The following is a 20085-nucleotide window of genomic DNA, read 5'->3' as shown; positions in this document are numbered from 1 at the left end:
GGTCAACTGCTTAGAGAGGGACAGAGAGGTAATCTGAACCCTGTGTTGCGTCTTCATGCAACAGACACCCTCCAGCAAGCTTATCAAAAGGAGCGAATTAAGTAGTAATTTTAGGCCCCTCACAGACTAGTTAGTCTACAAATGTGTGCAATCCCAGTGAGAATCTTGAAGACTAGCTAGAGTTGGCAGCTTAAGTTTTGGAGTGCTTGTCCTTGATCCCATGTGGAGCTCTTCACTTTATTCTCCATGTTCTCATTGCTGTAAAAAAAACTTACAGGGGAAACTAACGAGATGACCAGCCTTAATCTCCTGACTCCTGCAACTTCGACTTAGTGTTGTTGTGCTTTAAGCATTTTGGTCAAAAGGATTAATGGAATAACAGTATAACACACATGAAATTTGTGGCTTAGTCCTTACATTTTGATATGAAACTCTGAAAGTTCTGTTCTGCTATCATATAGAGTTGGGCTGTTATTTGTTAGTCACGAACCATGATATTGTGCCAGACTCTTATCAACTGCTCCCTCAGTTTGACATATTTTGTTCTTTGATTGGCTAATAGTCTCTTTATTCATACATGAGTTTTTTGGCACAAATTAATGTTGTTACATTTGAATCGAAAAATACTTATGAATATGATTTTGTTATTACATGATTTTGTAATTTCGAATGAAGGGAGTGCTCCTTACTATATTTTCATAAATTCTGAACGTTTTACAGCTGATTTGGATTGTTGTTTTATACTATATATATACAATAACGTGCCATACTTCTGCAGATTTATGTGTTCCAAGTTGTAACCTACAACCATCTAGGCACATTTAAGTAGAATGCAACATGCATGGCATTACCTGGTGCAACTAGTTGAGAATAAATTATAACATGCACGTGAATTTTACTACCTATGCACATTTTATACGTCAGAATTGGATAAGGATAAGTCTGAGGCATGCCCTTGACAATCTAGAGGATAGTTATCCTGATTCTATGGCATTTTTTTGCTTAATTCTGATTATGTAGTGCATTCTCTGCAATGATTGCTGCTGCTGTGTGGGAAAATAATTTCTGATCATTGGTCTTTGTGGACCTTTTCTTTTCATTAATCCCCTCTCAGTTCTGTGTAGGTACATCACAGGAACTGCAATATTTTTGTCTTTTCATTAATCCCCTCTCAAATCTGAATGCACTCATTCATTTGTCCCCCAAGTATGTTCTTTTTGTCTCATAACATCCTTACTGTTATTCAGCCGGCAAAATTTTAAATTCTGCTTTCATTCGTGGATACTGCTATAATATTTCTGGAATGCACATACTGTTTTTGACCAAAATAATAGCTTAAAACGAACTTGAATTAGAATTTAGAAATGCTGGTGGTACATAACCTCTCTGCTACAGTACTTGAGGAAATATCATGAATAGCAGAAGGATGCACCCCATCCATACATGGGCATATGTAGCAGCCAAAATTGTGATCAGTTCAATGTCAGTCCTAGCTTCCTAGGCCTATCACCTGATTTCAGCTAGCTAGCTTGTCAGTGCACCTACTCCATCCCGAACAGATAGTTGTAGTACTGGGGAGCCGTGCTGGTGCTACTGGTAACCCAGGTTCCATTGTTGCCGGTGGAGCCCTCGTAGCCAGCTGATCCAGAAACCATAGCAGCAGCAGCATAAGGAATGTTACTGGCATAGCCGTTGCCCTGCTTGCTGCTGCTGCTGTCTTGCTGTCCCATAGCACCAGTGGTGGCGCCCCACATGACGCCGCTGCCGGTGTTGCTGCTGCCGTGGCTGCTGGTGCCCATCGTGAAGTCCACGTTCACGCCAGAGCCGTAGGCCTCGTAAGCAGAAGCTGGAAACTGCTGCTGCTGCTGCTGCTGCTGATAGTGCAGGGCAAGCAGAGACCAGTAGTCCTTCTCGGACGGCGGCATGGCCTGTGCCGCGGCAGCCCCGGCGATCATTGCAGCAGCAGCGCTCCCTGGCTGCAGTGAGTCCAGTGGGAACTTGGAGGTGCGTCCGGTCGCTCCACCCCCGACGGGGAGGTCGCTGTTGAGGATGCTGTCGACGTCGTAGCGGCTCATGTCGAAGTTGGTCACGGCGTTGAGCCCGCGGAACTTGATCGCAGCAATGTCGTACGCCTCCGCTGCCTCTTCCTGAGTACCTGTGGTGCAGAAGAACCAATCAGAACGAATGGGTCATGTTTTGTCAGCCATGCATCTCAGTGGCTTTGGTTCTCATGAATCAACTAAAAAATTAGCTCGTGTACAGTGGCTTTGGTTCATATAAGAATTTTCAAATCCAGCATTTCAGTGAAGAACACACTCACTGAACGTGCCCAAGTACAGGTCCTTGTTTCCGGCCACCCTGCCGATCCTCGCCTGCCACCGGCCATGCTGATGATGCCTGTCAGACATACATAAAAAATCCCACTGTTACAAAGATTTGACCAGAATGCACTGCTACCATTGTTCAAACTGCAAATTATGTTAAGTCTCCAGCATTTTTCTTTCGCGTGCTCGCTCGTTAGGCACCATGAATCATGCATGAAAGATTCTATTCTAACCTTGTGACTCCTCTGTAGATGGAGGCACCTCGTGAGAAACCGCTGCTCTTCCTGACAAAAGGGTAGGAACGAGCACACAGAAGGTCAGGTCAACATGTGAGAGCCAAGCAAAGCAGCAGGGGCAGGCAGGCCCTGGCACATGCGACTGTGCGTGCATGCACGCGTACCGCGTACGGCAAGGTGTGTACGTGGAAGATGATGCCCCGGTGAGTCCTGTGCCACGCATGTGAGTGACTTGGGGCGGGGACGCTGCTCACCTGCGCAACGACGCGATGAACTCCTGCCGCGTCATCGACTTCATCTCCTCCAGCTCCTTCTCGTAGTTGGACACCTACCATGGATTCATTCAGGTACGTACGTGCGCACGCCTCATCAGCAATCTCGGCATGCATGCGTTAAGAATAGCAATGTGTTGCCGAGATTGATGACTTGAGTTCTTACCGGGAAGTTGGTCGTGGTTGTAGCACCCCAGTACTTGAGTGCGGCGAGGTCATAAGCTCTAGCAGCCTTCTCCTCCTTATCATAGCCTCCTACATTAATTTTTCCCCATTTGCACAGTTAGTTTCAAAAAAGGCCTTTTGATTTGATGATGTTGATTTAAATGTAAGTGTCCAATTGAAGCTGAAACTCGGTGTGGAAGTTGACGTACCTAAGTAGACTGATGAAGTGTAGCACCAATGCACCACCAAGAGAAAGTTGCAAGAAAGGAGAAATCATATATGTTAGTGATCGAAGTATGCGTATATATGCCTTTTGCAGGTTTCTTGGATCAGTGACAAGTCTGTGACATGCATGCATATACCTTGGCGGCCTTTGCGGCTCTGGCCTTCCCGGCGGCAGCTGTTGTCCCACAGGTGCGCCTCATATCTCCCTGTCCACCGGTGCCTGAGGCATTCCCCAAGATAAATATAAAAAAAACAGATTATTAACACAAACTTGAATCCAAATGACATGGAATTAATAACGACTTGATGAGTCCAACATCATTAAATCAATAACAAGAAGTTGAACAAATGTGTTGCTAGATGCTTTATTAGTCAAATACTAGTCTTCATCCCATCGCCATATATGAATGTCAAGTAAAAGTAGCGCCGCTCTCATAGACTTATAAGAAGTCCTACTTGAACTAGGTATAGTTCATCAAGTTTGGGCTGAAGAACACGAGATGCATGCATGCGTGTGGATCGGCTGTCATCTACCTGGTGACACCACGGTAGATTGATGTGCGCTGCCCGAACGTCTCGGCCGGGCGCCTCGCCTGGTCGGACTCCGCCACGTCCGTCGACATCCCGGCCAAGGTCACCGCGCCGGGGTTCTCCACCGTCCCAGGCGCCGGGTAGTGGCGCACGAACCCGGCTGTGATGCTGCCCAGCTCGCCGCAGACAAGCTGGTGATCCTCTGCAGCCGCCACTGGCGGCGGGGCGCCCGTGCCACCGACGCCGCCGAGGAAGTCCTCCACCATCTTCGGGGACTCCTCCACTGCACCCTGCTCGTCTCCTACTTGTATAATAGCGAACATGGAGAAGACGATCACTGATGAGTAATACAGTGACAAATGAAAGATCCAGTAGTGCACTCAGCATGCATGTCGAGCTTCTTAGTACTCAAGGCATTAGTAGTAGTAGTAGTCTTACCGAGTGGAGTAGCGGAGGAGGAGTTGGAGAAGGCCTCAAGAAGGCCATGGTGGTAGTTGTTGGAGAGGGAGAAGGAGAGCCAATGGTGGGGATAAGCTGAGCTCATGTCCATGTCCATGGAGATGGAGGTCGATCTGCTGCCTTGTTGACCAGTGAATGAACCTATGATAGAAGGTGCAGTGCAAGCGTGCAAGGGAATGTGATGAGCTACAGATGTTGATGTAGACCTGTGTTGTGTGCGTGCTTAGGAGAAGAATGTGAGAATACTATGAGCACTAGTATATATAGACTTGTGTACAGAAGTTGAATGTGGTGTGTTGCACTGTAGCCCCAGCCCCCAGCTGTCCTGTTTAAAATGCAGTCACTGCATTTGAGAACGGAGACTGAAGGTTGGAATACGGCCAAAACTCGAGAGGAGAGAGGAGGGAGGGAGAGAGAGAGAGAGATAGAGAGAGAGAGAGAGAGAGCACAAGAGCCAAGAAGAGTTGGAGTAATTAAAGCGAGTGATTTAGGGATAAGAGCAAAGAGCGAATAGTTTAAGGGGCAGCCTGGTTTTGAGAATCCAAAGACGGGGAGATGTGTGAGTAGTAATGGGCGACAACGTGGAGGTGTTCCATGGGGCCGTATGGGCGGTCTCCTTGACCGAAATGGAGGCCGCTGTTCCCCCGCATGCAGCCCTAGCTAGCTGCCTTTTTGTTTGCCTTCTACGCAAAACCCTCGAGTGCTGCAGTAGGACTAGACTACTATATTCGATCGAGAAGATGATCTGCACGGTCCTGTTCCGGTGGTATTTCGGCTGATTTTGGTGGATTCTACAGTGTTTCCGTGAGGAAGAATAAACCGGGGCAGAATAGGGCAACTGCATTGCTTTCACAGTTTCACTTGGAGTTGGAGAGTTTACTTGGTAGGTTCACAGGCTTGCAGTAGCGCTTGCGTTGAACTCTGGTCTTTCTTTCTACTACTCTCAATGCTTCTGACTTCTGAGAAGGTTAATTCTGCTCGTAACAGCTTTATTTTCAGAATGCAGTGAAAATACCAAATGGTGTACGTTTGATCGTCTTCTAGTAGTATATTTGAAAATTTAATTCAAGTTAGCGTGTTAAAAAAGTGCTAGACATACACGGGTGAGGCTGATTAGGTGGACGCTAGCTAATACTAATTAATGCGGTTTAGCCGCCTATTAAGCTAGGGGAATAGTGGTGGTGGCTATAGTATAGTGCTGTTTAATACTGTACGTTCGTTTTTGAAAATAAACCGTTGGAAATTAATGCAGTTTTCCCCAAAATATGGAGCCACTTTCTGCTTGTTTACTGAAACAGTAAAAGTTCCAACGAACTACCATGTGAAACAGTATTTTTCTCAATGGCACACACGCGCGCACTCATACGACATCGACATGCATGTTTCAAGCAGAAGCAGTTCCTCTGCAGTTATCATCAGGCCCACCTTCCAGTGACACAACTGCAGGAATCACAACTAGAAATAAAGGATGTCGTTTGATTTCAAGCAGTTTACTAAACCTTTTTTTTTATCTGGAGAGATCTTCATGCAATCTCTTGGAGCTCCAACTAGTGTTTTCGATGAATTTTCAGTTGTCTCTACTTCGTTTGGCCATGTTTGGATCTCTCTAGTTTTTGCCAGTTTTTAAGAATTTGGCATTTGGAAACTAGGTGGGTGTAAAGAAAATGGACTCTAGGCCTATTTACTTTGGATTTTGGTGTTTGATGACCAACACAATTAAATTGGACTAATGAATTTGCAAGTGATTGTTTTATAGTTCAATAGGGTGCAAGACATGACTTAGACGAAGGTGACGTGATGATCCGATGATCAACATTTTAAGCAAGGCCCTAGAAGCACAAGAGAAAACCTAAGATATCAAGCAAAGTCAAAGCACGAAGACAGGAACCAAGCCGTACGCAAGATCACGAAGAAACGAGCTTACAAAGATGACCGGACGTAGGACTAGATGCTGTAGGAAAGTGACCGGATGCTCCGATCAAGAGGCTCGGCAACAGCAGGCGTCAGCAGCAGCGACCGGACGCTGGCGGCAAATAGACCGAACACAGAACTGCAGCGTCCGATCGAGTACAAAAAGGTTCCAGAGCGGCGAAATTGCGACCAGACGCGTCCGGTGTCACACCCAATTTTAAGGATAAAATTGAATGCACTAACTCATGTGTGCCCAGGGATCAGTCATACACACAAGCTGACAAATTATAAAAGAGTATCATCACAGTGTATCATCACGATAATAATATAACTTAGTCTTACACATCACAGCGAAAAATAAAAGATAACTCTCTCTCGTGGAACACCATCACAGAAAAGGTCAACTGGTTGACCACAAGCCTAATAATTCTCAGGAAACTCCTCATACACGTTGTCATCTGTTACCCATCTGGGATTTTTATCCAAATATAGAAAGTAAACAAGCGTAAGTACATCCCGTACTCAATAAGATAACATGGGGTTCATGAGGCTCAAAAAGGAAGACAATGGTTTACTGCTGTTAGCACTTTTAGTAAGTCAAGATTTTATCATCAGTGATTGTCAAGTTATGCTTAAGCTCCCATTTAAACCCACTTAATCAGATATCAGCATCATTTGGATCATATTATCATAAACCATCATAAATGAACAACAATGAGTAACCAATTATTCTATGAGTTTTCTGGGCCGCTCGTGACCGTAAGCACGGCTGTTATAACAGTTTGTAACCCTCTGCAGAGGTGGTGCACATTCACCGTGAGTCATGATTCCCATATGCCCGGGTTAATTACTCCCATGTCCCTACCAAGGTGAGCGAGCAGGGTACACTATGAAGCCATTTCATAGGTTTCTCTAACAAGTTAGGGCCGCTAGGTTTCCTCGGCAGGCAGATGTAGGCACATATCCATCGCGGCTATACACATAGGAACAGAGGCAGAGGCAGTCCTATACCCAATGTGGCAAGCCCCTCTTGCGCCATAAAGGTAACCTCTAACAAGCTAGAAAAGGTCCTATTACTAAGCTAAAGTCAGAGCCATATGACTCTCACGGTTGCACTGTCAGTCCTAGCTTTTGTCGACAGATAAGTCCTTATGGAGGGCTAGGAACAACATGATCAAAAGTCATTTGCACCTTCGCCCTATGGATCTGTTGTTATAAATTATGTTATACTTTTAGTTCCTTAGAACCATTAACCTTTGTATAGATCATGTTCTGTTAGAGCACTAGCAATCTACCCACAGGAGTCAAGGGAACATGTCATCAAATGACTAGAATGTCCTTATGGTTATCAAAGTTAGACACATGCACATGAGTAAATGATTAAAGTGAATAGGACATCAAGGTAGGCCCATGCTATACTTGCCTTAGTTCACAAACTCCTACTGGTCCTGCTGGTCGTCGAAGAACTCTTGATCTCCAACGTTCTCCTCAACGTCTGAATGCGACCAACACGGCAACATACAACATTCCACAGGCATTCATGCAAAGCAAACAATCCTACAGTTAGAATAGTACACCAACAATATAGAAAACAAGATAAAATGTTTATGAAAATTGTCTACGTCTCGCTACGATCACGTCAACTCAAAGTTCATGAAAATCGGAGCTAAAACATGAAAGTTATGAATTAAACGGGGTTTTCTATAGCACTTTATTTAATTAAACCTATTCATGAAATTTAAAAGTTGCAAACTTGATTAACAGTGGTACTAACACATAGATTATGAAATTACGAAGCTAATGCAATTTGAACGGATAAATTTGGAGCTAAAACGAAGTTTTTACGAGCAAAACAAATCTAGTGGCATTTCTGTAAATACTGAAAACGTATTTTGGACTAAAATAGTGTACTTTACGTTTTCAAAATGAGAAAACGTACTCTGGCTACGCTAGGGACGGCGGGTTCAATTCATCCAAAATCGAGGGACTCTTAAGCAAAACTGCCAGGGCGAAAGGGTATCGGTCATTCTAGGCCGTCGATCAAGCAAGGAACGCCCTGGATTAGAGAGGGGAAGAGAGAGAAAGAGAGGCACCGGCCAGAACAGTAACTCCGGCGGCAAAACTCCATGGCCGATGGCGAGGAGGTCACTAGCGTGCGCGGTTAGGGGCCTATGGGCCACGGTTCGAAGAACCGAGAGCACCGGGGAGTAGCGGGGGTTCTTGCAAACTCGTCTAGGCCGAGAAGGCGGCTGGAGGGCGCAGCTGGCGAGGTGGCGGCCATGGCCAGCGGCGAGAGCACATGGGCACACGTGGCTAAGGCTCTAGAAGCCATGAAACGAGAAATAAAATGCACGGGAGGAGAGAGGGGAGTACAACGAAGCTCACAGCGGGGAGAAACAGGGTCGGCGGTGGCTCGAAGATGGCGGTTCACGCGGAGGGGCGGATGACGGATCCCGGTGACTTCAGAGCGACAGTTTTCGGCGTCCATGGCTTGAGCGAGTGCGAAATGGGAGCGAGGATAGGCAGTAGGGGTGCGCGCGGGGTCACAACACCCTTTTTGTAGAGGCCGGGCATGGGAAGACACGCCCACGTCGCGAGGAGCGAGCGTAGGGTGGTTGCGGCTCGCGCAACGGTTGCGGAAGGAAGGAGACGACGTCGATAGGTGGGGCCGGGTGGTCAGTGGATGGGCGTGGGGCGCAGGCGTGCGGCAGCGGTTGCCTGGCCCAAGCTGGGCCGGCCTAGGAAGGGGAGAGGGGAAGGGCGAGCGGGCCACGGTTGGGCTAGGCTGGTGCACTGGCGCGGGGAAAAAGACCACGGGCCGAATTGAAGAAGGGGAGGAGGAGAAAAAGAATTTTGCCTTTTCTTTTCCAAATAGATTTCCAAAAGCACTTTCAAATAGATTTTTAATTCATTTGAACTTTGAATCAAGACCAATCATCACAAAATAAATATGCAGCAACATGTATGCATCAGTAGGTTACTAACCTTATAATTGATTTTAATTCCATAAAAATTATTATTTCCCTAGGTTCAATGCTCACAAATTGCTTAAATAAATCAATTTGGCTATTTTAGAAAATGCAAAATTTTCAGGGTGTTACATCCGGTGGCATGTGACCAGACGCTGACAGTGTCCGATCAGTTGATCACGCCTCTAACGGCCGGGACAACCGGACGTGTTCGGTCAGGACATGATCAGCGTCCGGTCAGTAGCAGAAAAGTAGGATTTCGTCCCCAATGGCTAATTTCTTAGTGGGGCTTATAAATACAACCCCCAACCGACCAAATGAGGGGTGTGGAGCTGAGGAAACATATCAAGGGTATTGATACACCATTTTAGTGATCTTCACTTACATAGTGCTTAGTGATTCATTAGGTGATTAGCGTAGGTGCTTTGCGAAGTGCTTAGGTTGATTAGACCACCGCTTATGCGCTTGCTCTAGGTTTAGGCCTAGTGTTTAGTGAGGTTTACATAGCTCTTACCACTCGGTGCTTATGAGCACCATTGTTGTACATCGGAGGGGCTTGTAGTCTTGCGAGATCACACCAATTGTGTTTGTGGTGTGGCCGCTACCATGTACCGGAGGGAATAAGGCCCGCAACGTTTTGGCCAAAAGCTTGATAGTGAAGATGGCAGGGAGCATCCGGGAGAGGTTTGTCAAATGACACGTCGGAGAACCACTTGCGCATGGGGAAGGCCCAAGGCTATCCACAGAGTTACCCGACCAGGAGCTTGGCCCTTACGATGGATTCCTTGCAAGGGGCTCCAACGAGGACTAGTGGGAAGCTTGCGCGCTTCTCAATACCTCGGTAAAAATACCAGAGTCATCGACAGGAGTTTGTATATCTCTACCTTGCTCTTTAGCTTCCGCATTTACATTGATTGTATTACTCCTTTTGCGGTAGAGATAACAACACACTAGCAAAACAGTAGTTGCACATTTAGATAGTTTATCTATCGAATAGGTTTTGTTTGGGTTAGAAAAAGAGGCCATAGTTTAGAAGTAGATTTTTAAGTTGCCTAATTCACCCTCCCTCTTAGGCGTCACGGTCCCCAACAGTGGGATCCAGACAGACCAGTTTTTGCGGCTAGTTTTTTCTAGATTCTTAAAAACTAGAAAGTTGTTGATACCCAGCTTTTGTTAGTTTCTTGTAACCCATGGAGCAATAAATGAAGTCAGATTCTTAAAAACTACGGGATCCAAACACCCCCATCAGTTTTTGCTTAGAATCTAGATTTTAAAAACTAAAGGCAAAAACTAGTTTTTAAGAATCCAAAAGTGATCCAAACAGGGTCTAAGAAAAAAGGCTTCTTAGTTCATTGAGTATTGTTCGTCACAAGCTTTTGTCAAATTCATTTCCACCAAAATGCAAAGTCGATGTAACACATTGGCAGATGCCTAGCATTTTCAGTTAGGCAATTCCCAATCCATTGTTTCATGTCACGCTCTTAGAGATGCCATGTTCTATGAAAATACTAGAGTAAATTTGACTAGGAGCCCTTAAACTTGTCCTGAGTTCTCATCCTGATCACGTTATTTGCAAATTGCATGTTCGGCTCCCTTAATTTTCCCCTTAACTTGTCTCGAGTTCTTATCTCAGTTTTGGTACTTGCAAATTGCACACTTAGGTCTCCAAAACTTTATTATGGTACCATTATGGTCCATCCACCCCCGCACCACCGTCCTTACCTCCACGACACTACACATGTCTGCCTTATCCATGTAGCCATGTAGTGTTGTACCATGCTCGCTTTGGTACCCCACGCCTGCATGCCTATGTTGCATCATCAGTGCAATGTCATACCCATGTTGCCACGCTAGGCCATGTCATGCTTGCCATAGCAGCATGTGGTGATGGCCCTACCATGACCGAGGAAGTTGAGGAAGGCTAGGAGAGTGGGTGAACCGAGTGTGAGGTGACAAAGAAAATGAGCATGAGTTCCCTCTTAATGGGGGAGAGGAAGGAGTGTGTTGGTGGCAGTGGTGTTGAATGCGACTACCTTGTGGCAGAGCCGACGCCACAATGAGGTGGAGTAGGAGTGAGTCAAGCGTAATGGAGGAGGGCCACGGTGATCGATGAAGGCTCAACTAGGATGTGAAGTAGGACAAGCACGATAAGGAGGACAAGCGGCGTAGCAGGTCCTAGGAAGCTAGTTTTGCACATCCCACCTGAGCGCTTGTCACACATCTCGTCCCCCATGCGCTCGTGGTGCAACAGGAATATGGCTGCATGAGTGTGGTGGGCACATGCAGCATAGTGTGGGGGAAGGGGATGGATTAGGATGGTACAATAATACAAGTTTGGGGAGCCAAGTGTGTATTTTGAAAGTATCAGGACCGGGATGAGAACTCGAGACAAGTTTAGAGGGCTAAATGCGCAATGTGAAAGTATCGGGGCCTAGGTGAGAACTCAGGACACTTCTAGGGAGCTAAATGTGCAATTTGAAAAGCACTAGGACCTAGATGAAAACTTGGTACAAGTTCGAGGATCGCCAGTAAAAATTTACTCAAAATACTAGAATGATACAAAGCTTACAATGCCTGATATTGTTCCTTTAGAAATAACAAGTAAATTAATTGTTGTATAAATTATGTCTATGGCAGTAGGCCCAAAACATGTGTGTGGTTTCCAAAAGTTGTTTTTCGTGTGCAGTTGTACTATCTCACTAGGAGTAGCCTAGGTTTGGTTTGTGTAATGCCCATTTTGGTAGTGCTCGGGCTCTAGGTCCTCATGTGGAGTAGCTTATTTGGTGGAGCTAGAGCCATTTTGGTGAACATCTGGAAAAAATGGCTCTAATGGCATATATTTATAATAATTTGTATTAGGTTTATGTGGAGTCAGGAGAAGCAACTTTTTTTTGGCTTTGGCTCCTATATAAAAAACGACTCTGCCTCCTCTGAGCTCATTGCAAGAAACCAGAACCAGAGCCCTACCAAATGGGGCCTAAGATGGCAAGCTAAGCTTTAGTAAGACAATACTAGGTAGCTAGGGCTTGCCACAAGCCCGCAACTAGTAGGAGAGGAAATTATACTAAACTTTTGCATGAAATTCACATATGTTGCCTTTAGACTTGTCCCATGGTGTCATTTAGGTCCTTATAATATTAAAATACACATTAGTTCCCTAAACTTCTTAAGTGTGTCACATCAAGTCCAAATCACCCTAACTAACAAGTAATGACACATGTGACACTCGAGCATTGAGCCCAAGAGATACCTAGTTTGTACTAAGTGATTATGGATGTTGATGTTGTAGTGTATAATGCATGTTAGATGTTGTTGTGCCACATAGTCAAGTTTATGTTGATTGGTGATTTGGACCTTAAATCTTGCACTAAGTAAACTCAGGGATCTAGATGTGCACTTTAGGAGTTCTATGGAGCTAGGTAGATGTGGCACAACAGGACAAGTTTAAGGACGGCTATGTGTGTTACTCTAAAAGTTTGTAGTTTTTTGGTCTATCCCCAATGGTTTGTGGTGTTTCTTTCATTTTTGACTTGGTGCTTATTGGTGAAATGAGGTAGGTCCTTCCCCTAGCATACACTTTAAATATTAGGAAAACACAAATTAGAGGCGCTTTATTTCATTGGTGGAGCTATTTTTTTTGCTTCGGCTCCACGAGTAACTTTACTTGTGGAGATGAAGCTATTTCGGTAAAACATTTGGCGAAACAGCTTTGTATTTTCATGAGTGGATAAGAGAGGACAAATGTCCAGGGAGCTGACAGAGGCTTGTTTTTAAGCTTCACACATGGTGCAACCCCTATGAGAGCACCTTTTTAGAAACTCCACATGAGGATCTTTTGATATTTTGCCCGTTTCACTACTAGATTCAGGTTCTTTGCTGAGTGCCTGAGGCACTCGGCAAAGGCCAAATTGCACTCGGTAAAGCCTTTGCCGAGTGCGGCACTCGGCAAAGAACACACGACAAAAAATTGATCGGCAAAGACCTCTTTGCCGAGTGTCTTTTATCGGGCACTCGGCAAAGGCTTTGCCGAGAGCCCCGGGGGCACTCGGCAAAGAAAAGCGTCCATCACGGCGCTGGCCCCGTTGACGGTGGCTTTGCCGAGTGCCAACCCTGCAGGCACTCAGCAAAGATTTTTTTATTTTTTAAAAAAAATCTTTGCCGAGTGCCCTCTGGCCGGCGCTCGGCAAAGTTTGAATTTTTTTTAAAAAAATTCTTTGCCGAGTGCCCTCTTGCCGGCACTTGGCAAAGTTTGATTTTTTTAAAATTCTTTGCCGAGTGCCCTCTGGACGGCACTCGGCAAAGTTTGAATTTTTTTTTAAATTCTTTGCCGAGTGCCATGGTCATGGCACTCGGCAACGGGGTCCTTTGCCGAGTGCAACACTCGGCAAAGTGACCCAAAATGGCAATTTTTAATTTTTTTTTACATTCCATCATGACAAATAAATTCATACAAACATATATCACATATATATCTCATCCATCACATATATATCTCATTCATCACATATATATCTCATCCATCACATATATATCGCATCCATCCACACATCCATCCGCATATATCACATCCATCACAATATATATCACATATATAATAATAAGTGCTCAAGTCCATCTAAATAAATCCACAAGTCCATCAAAGTCCACAAGTGCATCACAAGTATATCACAAGTCCATCACCAAGTGAACAACAAATAAAAAAATACAACGTGCACTCATCTCAGCCACTGCGACTGTGATGAAGGTCCATCATTCGGAGGTGCATGAGGTGGATTATTCGAACCACCGTCAGATGGAGACTGCACAAAGGAGAAAAGATTGCATGTGAGACAATATTATTTGGATAGCTAATCTAGGAAGGTAGAGGCCATACAAGCAAAGCACAAGCGAAAGTAAAAAATTTTCATACTCACAGGAGTAGCTGGAGCTGTAGGACGCAGAGGCGGAGGTGGAACCAACAGCCTAGCTAGCAGAGAGAAGCCCACATGTTGCCCAAGCCCTTGTAGGAACTCCGTAATGTCTGTCAGCCTCTGCGCCTGAGCCGGCCGCTCGGCCCGCTTGGCCTCCAGCTGGGCCACCATCCTCTGGTGCCCGGCCTCCAGCTCCTGATGTTGCCTCATTTCTTATTCTAGCCAGGCCTGTAATATTTCACTCCAATATTTTAGTAATGCAAAGCTAATTAAGGTGTGTAAAGATCAATGTATGACGAGTAAAACAGGAATAACCTCAAGTGCGTCGACCCGGTGCTGTGCAGCGGTCGGCCATGTGTGAATGGTCGGGCTCTCGCTCGTGCTCCGTGCTCAGATCTAGGAGAGAGAGGGAGTAGAGGCCATGTCGATGACGCCATCGCCAAGCCAGAACTGCCCATGCTTCTTGGCTTGCCCCGCCCTCATGACGACCTCTCCATCAAAGTCCTGGGTGCTCAGATCGTGGTCGGGCCCATGGAGCGACCTCGCCACCTCAGTGTACTCACTGATGCGGGAGTGGACGCTCAGGTTTGTGTATGCCTCGGGCAGGTCCTCTAGGTTGAAGGAGACATCGGACGTCACCTTGCCCTTGTGGGCCATACACCATGCCTAGAAGTCCGAATAAGCCTGGCCAGTATGTGACGCCGACTGCGAGAAAGACAGCACGATGATTAGGAATCAGGCATAACTGAGCATCACAATAGATAAATGAATTTGTGTACCCATGCTTGTTTGTATCCGATGAGGCTGTGGCTGCCTTGATGGTGTGCTAGACCTTGCATCTGCAAACAACAGTCCTGGGCATCCCTGTGCATCTTGAGGTACTCCTCGGTGAACCACCTCTCTACCATCATCGCCCAGCACTCAGGATACGCTTGGCACCACCAGGGAATCATCTACACGTCATCAAGTATTGGACATATAAGAAGATCAAATTAAACCAACTTAATCCCAAAACAAATCAATATTGATGTTCTTCATTTACCTCAAGGTATTGCTCCCGGGTCAGCTGCATCTCTCTTGCATCTTTCTTGGTTTTCCTCTCTCCAAGCTTCGACCCATAGTAGGTTACGATGGCCTGGATGCGCACCTCATGATGCATGTCGGTGATGAGTTTTTTATAGGCTTTGGTAGTCACCTGCTCCGCCTTGGCCTCAAATCCCTCCTTGCATCTATAATAAGTCTGCATACAAAAGCGATGTATCCATTCATTATTTCAAGAAAAGTCCAATGAATGCGACGTATTGAGCAATGTTGTGCAAGGGAGACTTACCCAAAACTCTGCCTTCACCCACGCCGCCTTGTTGGGGTACTCCGCATTGGTGGCAATGGCATAGTGGTCAAACAAGTAGGCCAGCTCCGTCTTCGATGCATACGTGACAATGCCGGGGAAGTGTTGCCTACACAGAAGACCTAGGATGCCGTTGACTAGCCATGCGCAACCACCTGACACAACCACCCAGTTCCTACACAAGTGATTAAGAAAAAATATTAGTTTTTTTCATCATATCATATGAAGTAGTGGTGATAACATATAAGGTTACTTACTTTTGCCCTTCGGGGCGAATCACTGGGCGTTGGTGAGGAAGCGAAACCTGTGGGAGGCTCGCGGGACCTCACAAGTAGACACTCGAAGAGGAGTCGGAGGAAGTGGAACCTGTGCCTGCCGCCTCCAACTCATCGTCCTCGTGCAGCCCTGCCTTGTCCGTCTGCCAAACCAGCTCATCGTCCGACTCATCCATGGGCGCCACCTCCTCCTCCGGCTCCTCCTCATGTGGCATGGGAGGAGATGGCCCCCTTCTGCGTCTGGCGGTCCTCCTCCTCCTCCTCCTATCTGATCCCTCCACCGTCCCCTCTGCCTCCTCCTGCAGTCGGCGTGGTCTTTGGTAAATCAAGTTCATAGACCTATGACGGTCGCCCGCCATCTTTGTTCAATCACCTGCAATAAAAAAGAAAAACAAGACGTAATTAGAAATAGGTGCAAAAATGAACAAAACATAATTACAAAAAACATAGTAATACATGTATTAGAAATATTTGAAAAAAATGAACAAAACATAATTACAAAAAACATAGTATTACATGTATTAGAAATAATCTTCATGATTGAGATTAGCTGGATCATAGGTCTCGTCATCACTATCAACATTGTCCAACTCATCAACACCATCCGAAGGAGGAATGTTGTCTTCATTGTCATTGCCTAAATGTAATCGCTCAAGCATGTGTATGTCCTTCAGATTTCGCACCTCATCTCCAGCGTCCTCATCATTGTCCCTTTCATTGTCTACTTCCATTCCTATCTCTTCGGTTAAGTCTATGTCAAACCTCCCTTGTAGGCCCTCTTCTTGATAGAACTCTCCATCATATGTGTTTGGGTTGAAGTTGTAATCTTCATCGTTTGGGACAGGTAGTTTACCATGTGGTGATACCTTGTGCATAATAGACAAACCCTTAAGATGCTCGGCGTCTTTGCACGCGTATGACATATAATAAACCTGGATGACCTGTTGAGCCACAATGTAGACATCTTTTCCTGGATAGACAGAATCCTATCGAATCTCGACTAGACCAAGCTTAGGGGTCCGTCTCGTTACTCCAAGATGAAACCAGTGACATTTGAATATGACAGGAGTAAGATGTTTGGAACCATAGAGTGATAGTTTGTAGATTTCTTCAATTCTTCCATAATAGTCGAGTCCATCAGTGCTGGGCGTAACAACTCTGTTGTTTGTGGTTTTTCAATTAGGCCGACTCTACTCATAGCTTGCTGTGTGAAAACGATATCCATTCACGTCATAATCGGTAAATGACTTGACCCTAACGGCACAGCCGTTTGCAACCTCTCTCAGCTCATCACTTATAGGCGCATCAGTTTGGGCTTTCTGCTTGAACCAACAAATGAAATCGGGGCTCCCTAGTCCTACACCCTATGAAAGAAGGGTATCATTTTCTTGCGGGGTAGGTTGCCTTGATCCATGCTAGGATTGACGAAGAAATTTCCTGTACCAACGAGAAACAAGGGGGTTGGACGAAGAAACAAGGACATACAACGAAATATAACAAGTTCATTTAGAACTTAGCTAATGAACGGCTGCACCTCGACAAGGTTGGTCAACACATATAGCATGATACTGTGCCACTCTTCATTTTTCAATTGCTTAGTGGTCGATGCACTTGGGCTTCCGAGTTGCCCTTGGAAAAGGCTAAGGTTTGATTCATTTTCGCCAGCATTGTAACGAGGGGGTGGATTATAAATGCTAGGAAGTTTCTCAGTGTAGTATTTCTGTGTGAAGTTCGACACCTCTTCTAGAATGTATGCCTCTACAATGGAAGCCTCAATTTTGGCTTTATTTCTACATTTTTTATGAAGAGTCTTTAGACATCTCTCGATTGGATAGCACCAACGGTTCTGCATGCCCCCCCATCCATGCCTTATACAGGAGGTGCACAATCAAATGTTGCATCGGTAAGAAGAAGACAGGTGGAAAGATCTTCTCCAACTTACAGAGCAACACGAGTGCCGCTTTTTCCAAGTCATCAATGATGGTCCAAGAGAGCTCCTTGGCACAAAGCTGGTAGAATAAGTAGCTCAACTCTGCCAGCACTTGCCAGACATGCTCTGGGACATAGCCTCGAACCATCGTCGGAAGAAGTCACTGAATCCATATGTGGTAGTCATGACTCTTCATCCCCGTTGACTTATAGAGTGCCTAAGTTCACTCCCCTCTTTAGATTTGCTGCATACCCATCAGGGAACATTAGCGTCTTGATCCATTCAAGTACTTCCCTCCTTTGGTCCTTTTTCAAGACGAAATCAGCCTTAGGCCTTCTCTCGGTCTTGCCACGACTAGGAGGCTACATCTCTTGATTTGGTCTATCGCACAACGTTGCTAGGTCCACTCTAGCCTTAGGGTTGTCCTTAGACTTTTTAGTGTCCATGAGTGTTGCCCAAAGTGCCTCGGTGACATTCTTTTTAGTGTGCATTACATCAATGTTATGTGGTAGAAGAAGGTCATCGAAATAGGGGAGCCTCGTCATGCCCGAGATATGAGTCCACATATGTTGCTCACCATATCCCACAAAACCACTTCTTTATTGGGCACAAGAGCATCTATCTGAGCATGAACCTTGGCACCAGTCATCATCCACGGTGTAGGGTTTGTCACTTTGACACCTTTCATAAAGTTCTTGATGTCTTGTCTGAATGGATGGTCAAGAGGTAGGAATTGACGATGTCTGTCGAACGACGAATACTTGCCACCCTTATGCAACCAAATGAACCTCGCACCTTCCTTGCATATTGGGCATGGGAACTTCCCGTGAACACACCAGGCGTAGAATATCCCATACGCTAGGAAGTCATGCAGGGAGTAGTGGTACCAAACTTGCATTTTGAAGGTTGTCTTTGTAGCTCGATCGTATGTCCATACCCCTTCATCCCAAGCATGGGCTAATTCATCAAACACGGGCTCCATGAACACACCCATATTACTCCCTCGGTGTCTAGGAATTATCAACGACAAGAATACGTTATGTCATTGAAAGGAGACACCGGGGGGGGGGGGGGGAGATTAAGAGGGATAACAAAGATGGGCCAACATGTGTATGGGGCAACCATCATTCCATAAGGATTGAACCCATCTGTTGCCAGCGCTGGAGGATCATAAGTTGCCTCTTCTGGCCATCATCAGAGTCTACCTCCAGGTACCTGGAGGATTTACACTTTGGACAGAACTTTGCATGCTCGTGTTCTTTCCTAAATAGGACGCACCCCTTCGGACAAGCATGTATCTGCTCATACGGCATCTTAAGTGCACGAAGGAGTTTCTGTGACTCGTACATGCTCTTTGGCAGAATGTGGCCCTCTAGAAGCAGGGTGCCAATCACGGCCAACATCTTATCAAAGCCAGGTCCACTCAAGTTTAACTCAGACTTCAACCCCATTAAGCGTCCAATGGCATCCAGTTGAGACATCGTTGATCGATCATGAAGGGGTTTCTATGCCGAGTCTATCATGTCGTAGAACGCCTGTGCGGCTGCCTCCATCTCCTCCTTCTCACGTCCCTCATTGAACTGTCCTTGGTAAAAGTCATCTAACATGTCTGCTACCTCAACATCAGCATCAAAAGTCTCCACCCGTGGTCTCACCACCTCCTCTCTCATATGATGGGCTTCACCATGGTGGACCCACCGGGTGTAGTCCGGCGTAAATCCATTCTTCACAAGATGTTTACCCATTTCCACCTTGTTTACCCTTCTCCTATTTCCATATTTGCTGCAGGGACACAAAACTAGGCAATGTCCTTTAGCAGCCTTGCCAAATATACTGTTCAAGAAAGCATCAGTCTTGTTCATCCATTCCGTGGTGTAATCACTCTGACTTCTCTAGCCCATGTACATCCGCTAACGGTCATCCATCCTCTAACATATGTATCAGCGAGTAATGTAACCATCAATTGCATCTACATGGTGTTTCTACTGTCTAATAGGTGAGGATAGGTCCTAATCCCACCCGTGGATGCATAGATGAGGTTAGTTTCTATGCTCTACTCCTATCCAAGACAGAATTTTGGCAGCACCTTCCCATTGTTCTCTAGATACACGTCCTGCCAAAGAAGAGTGCGTATCCGAAGAACAACAGGGAGGTGATGCCGAAACTCTATCTCAGACCAGAGCAGACCATGGAAACTAACCCATCTATGCATCCGCGGGCTGTCCAAAAAACATGGACAATCCGAAACAGATACAGTCATAGATATGCAAAGATCTACATACCTCCAACCGTATCTCTTTCAAACGGGAGACGCCTAACTGGGTTATGACATCTACGACCATGATACGGAAAGAGGGGTTATACCTAGGGTGGCGACGGAGTCAGGCTAGCGGGGCCGTTGTGGGTCGGTGTAGTGGCGAGGCGACGCGATGCAGGTAGACCGGCACGACAACGGGAACTTCGACTCGGCTCCGATGGGATCTTCTCTATAAAAATGGAACATAATACTGTCATTTAAAAAAAATTCGGC

The 20085-nt window shown here is 45.8% G+C and overlaps 1 protein-coding gene across 1 annotated transcript; it reads right to left on the bottom strand.

The window, feature by feature from the left end:
* Positions 1-1464: 1464 nt before the first annotated feature.
* Positions 1465-4314, bottom strand: LOC136529439 (AP2-like ethylene-responsive transcription factor AIL5). The gene is made up of 9 exons (XM_066522517.1): positions 4192-4314; positions 3757-4054; positions 3360-3442; positions 3207-3215; positions 2999-3087; positions 2815-2888; positions 2558-2608; positions 2321-2397; positions 1465-2155 (listed from the first exon to the last, which is right to left on the bottom strand). The coding sequence occupies exons 1-9, from the start codon at positions 4307-4309 to the stop codon at positions 1542-1544; spliced, it is 1413 nt and encodes a 470-aa protein (XP_066378614.1). The 5' UTR covers positions 4310-4314; the 3' UTR covers positions 1465-1541.
* Positions 4315-20085: the final 15771 nt, after the last annotated feature.

This window comes from Miscanthus floridulus, chromosome 19 (assembly GCF_019320115.1).
Source record: "Miscanthus floridulus cultivar M001 chromosome 19, ASM1932011v1, whole genome shotgun sequence".
Taxonomy (NCBI): domain Eukaryota; kingdom Viridiplantae; phylum Streptophyta; class Magnoliopsida; order Poales; family Poaceae; genus Miscanthus; species Miscanthus floridulus.
Note: the sequence above shows the minus strand (reverse complement) of the source record. Positions and strands in the feature narration are given on the sequence as shown.

Coding starts and splice junctions, on each gene's coding strand:
- LOC136529439 (XM_066522517.1), bottom strand. CDS start 4,309: ATGGACATGGACATGAGCTCAGCTTATCCCCACCATTGGCTCTCCTTC. Junction 2,609..2,814: donor TTCATCGCGTCGTTGCGCAG/GTGAGCAGCGTC, acceptor CCCTTTTGTCAG/GAAGAGCAGCGGTTTCTCAC. Junction 2,398..2,557: donor ATCTACAGAGGAGTCACAAG/GTTAGAATAGAA, acceptor TATGTCTGACAG/GCATCATCAGCATGGCCGGT.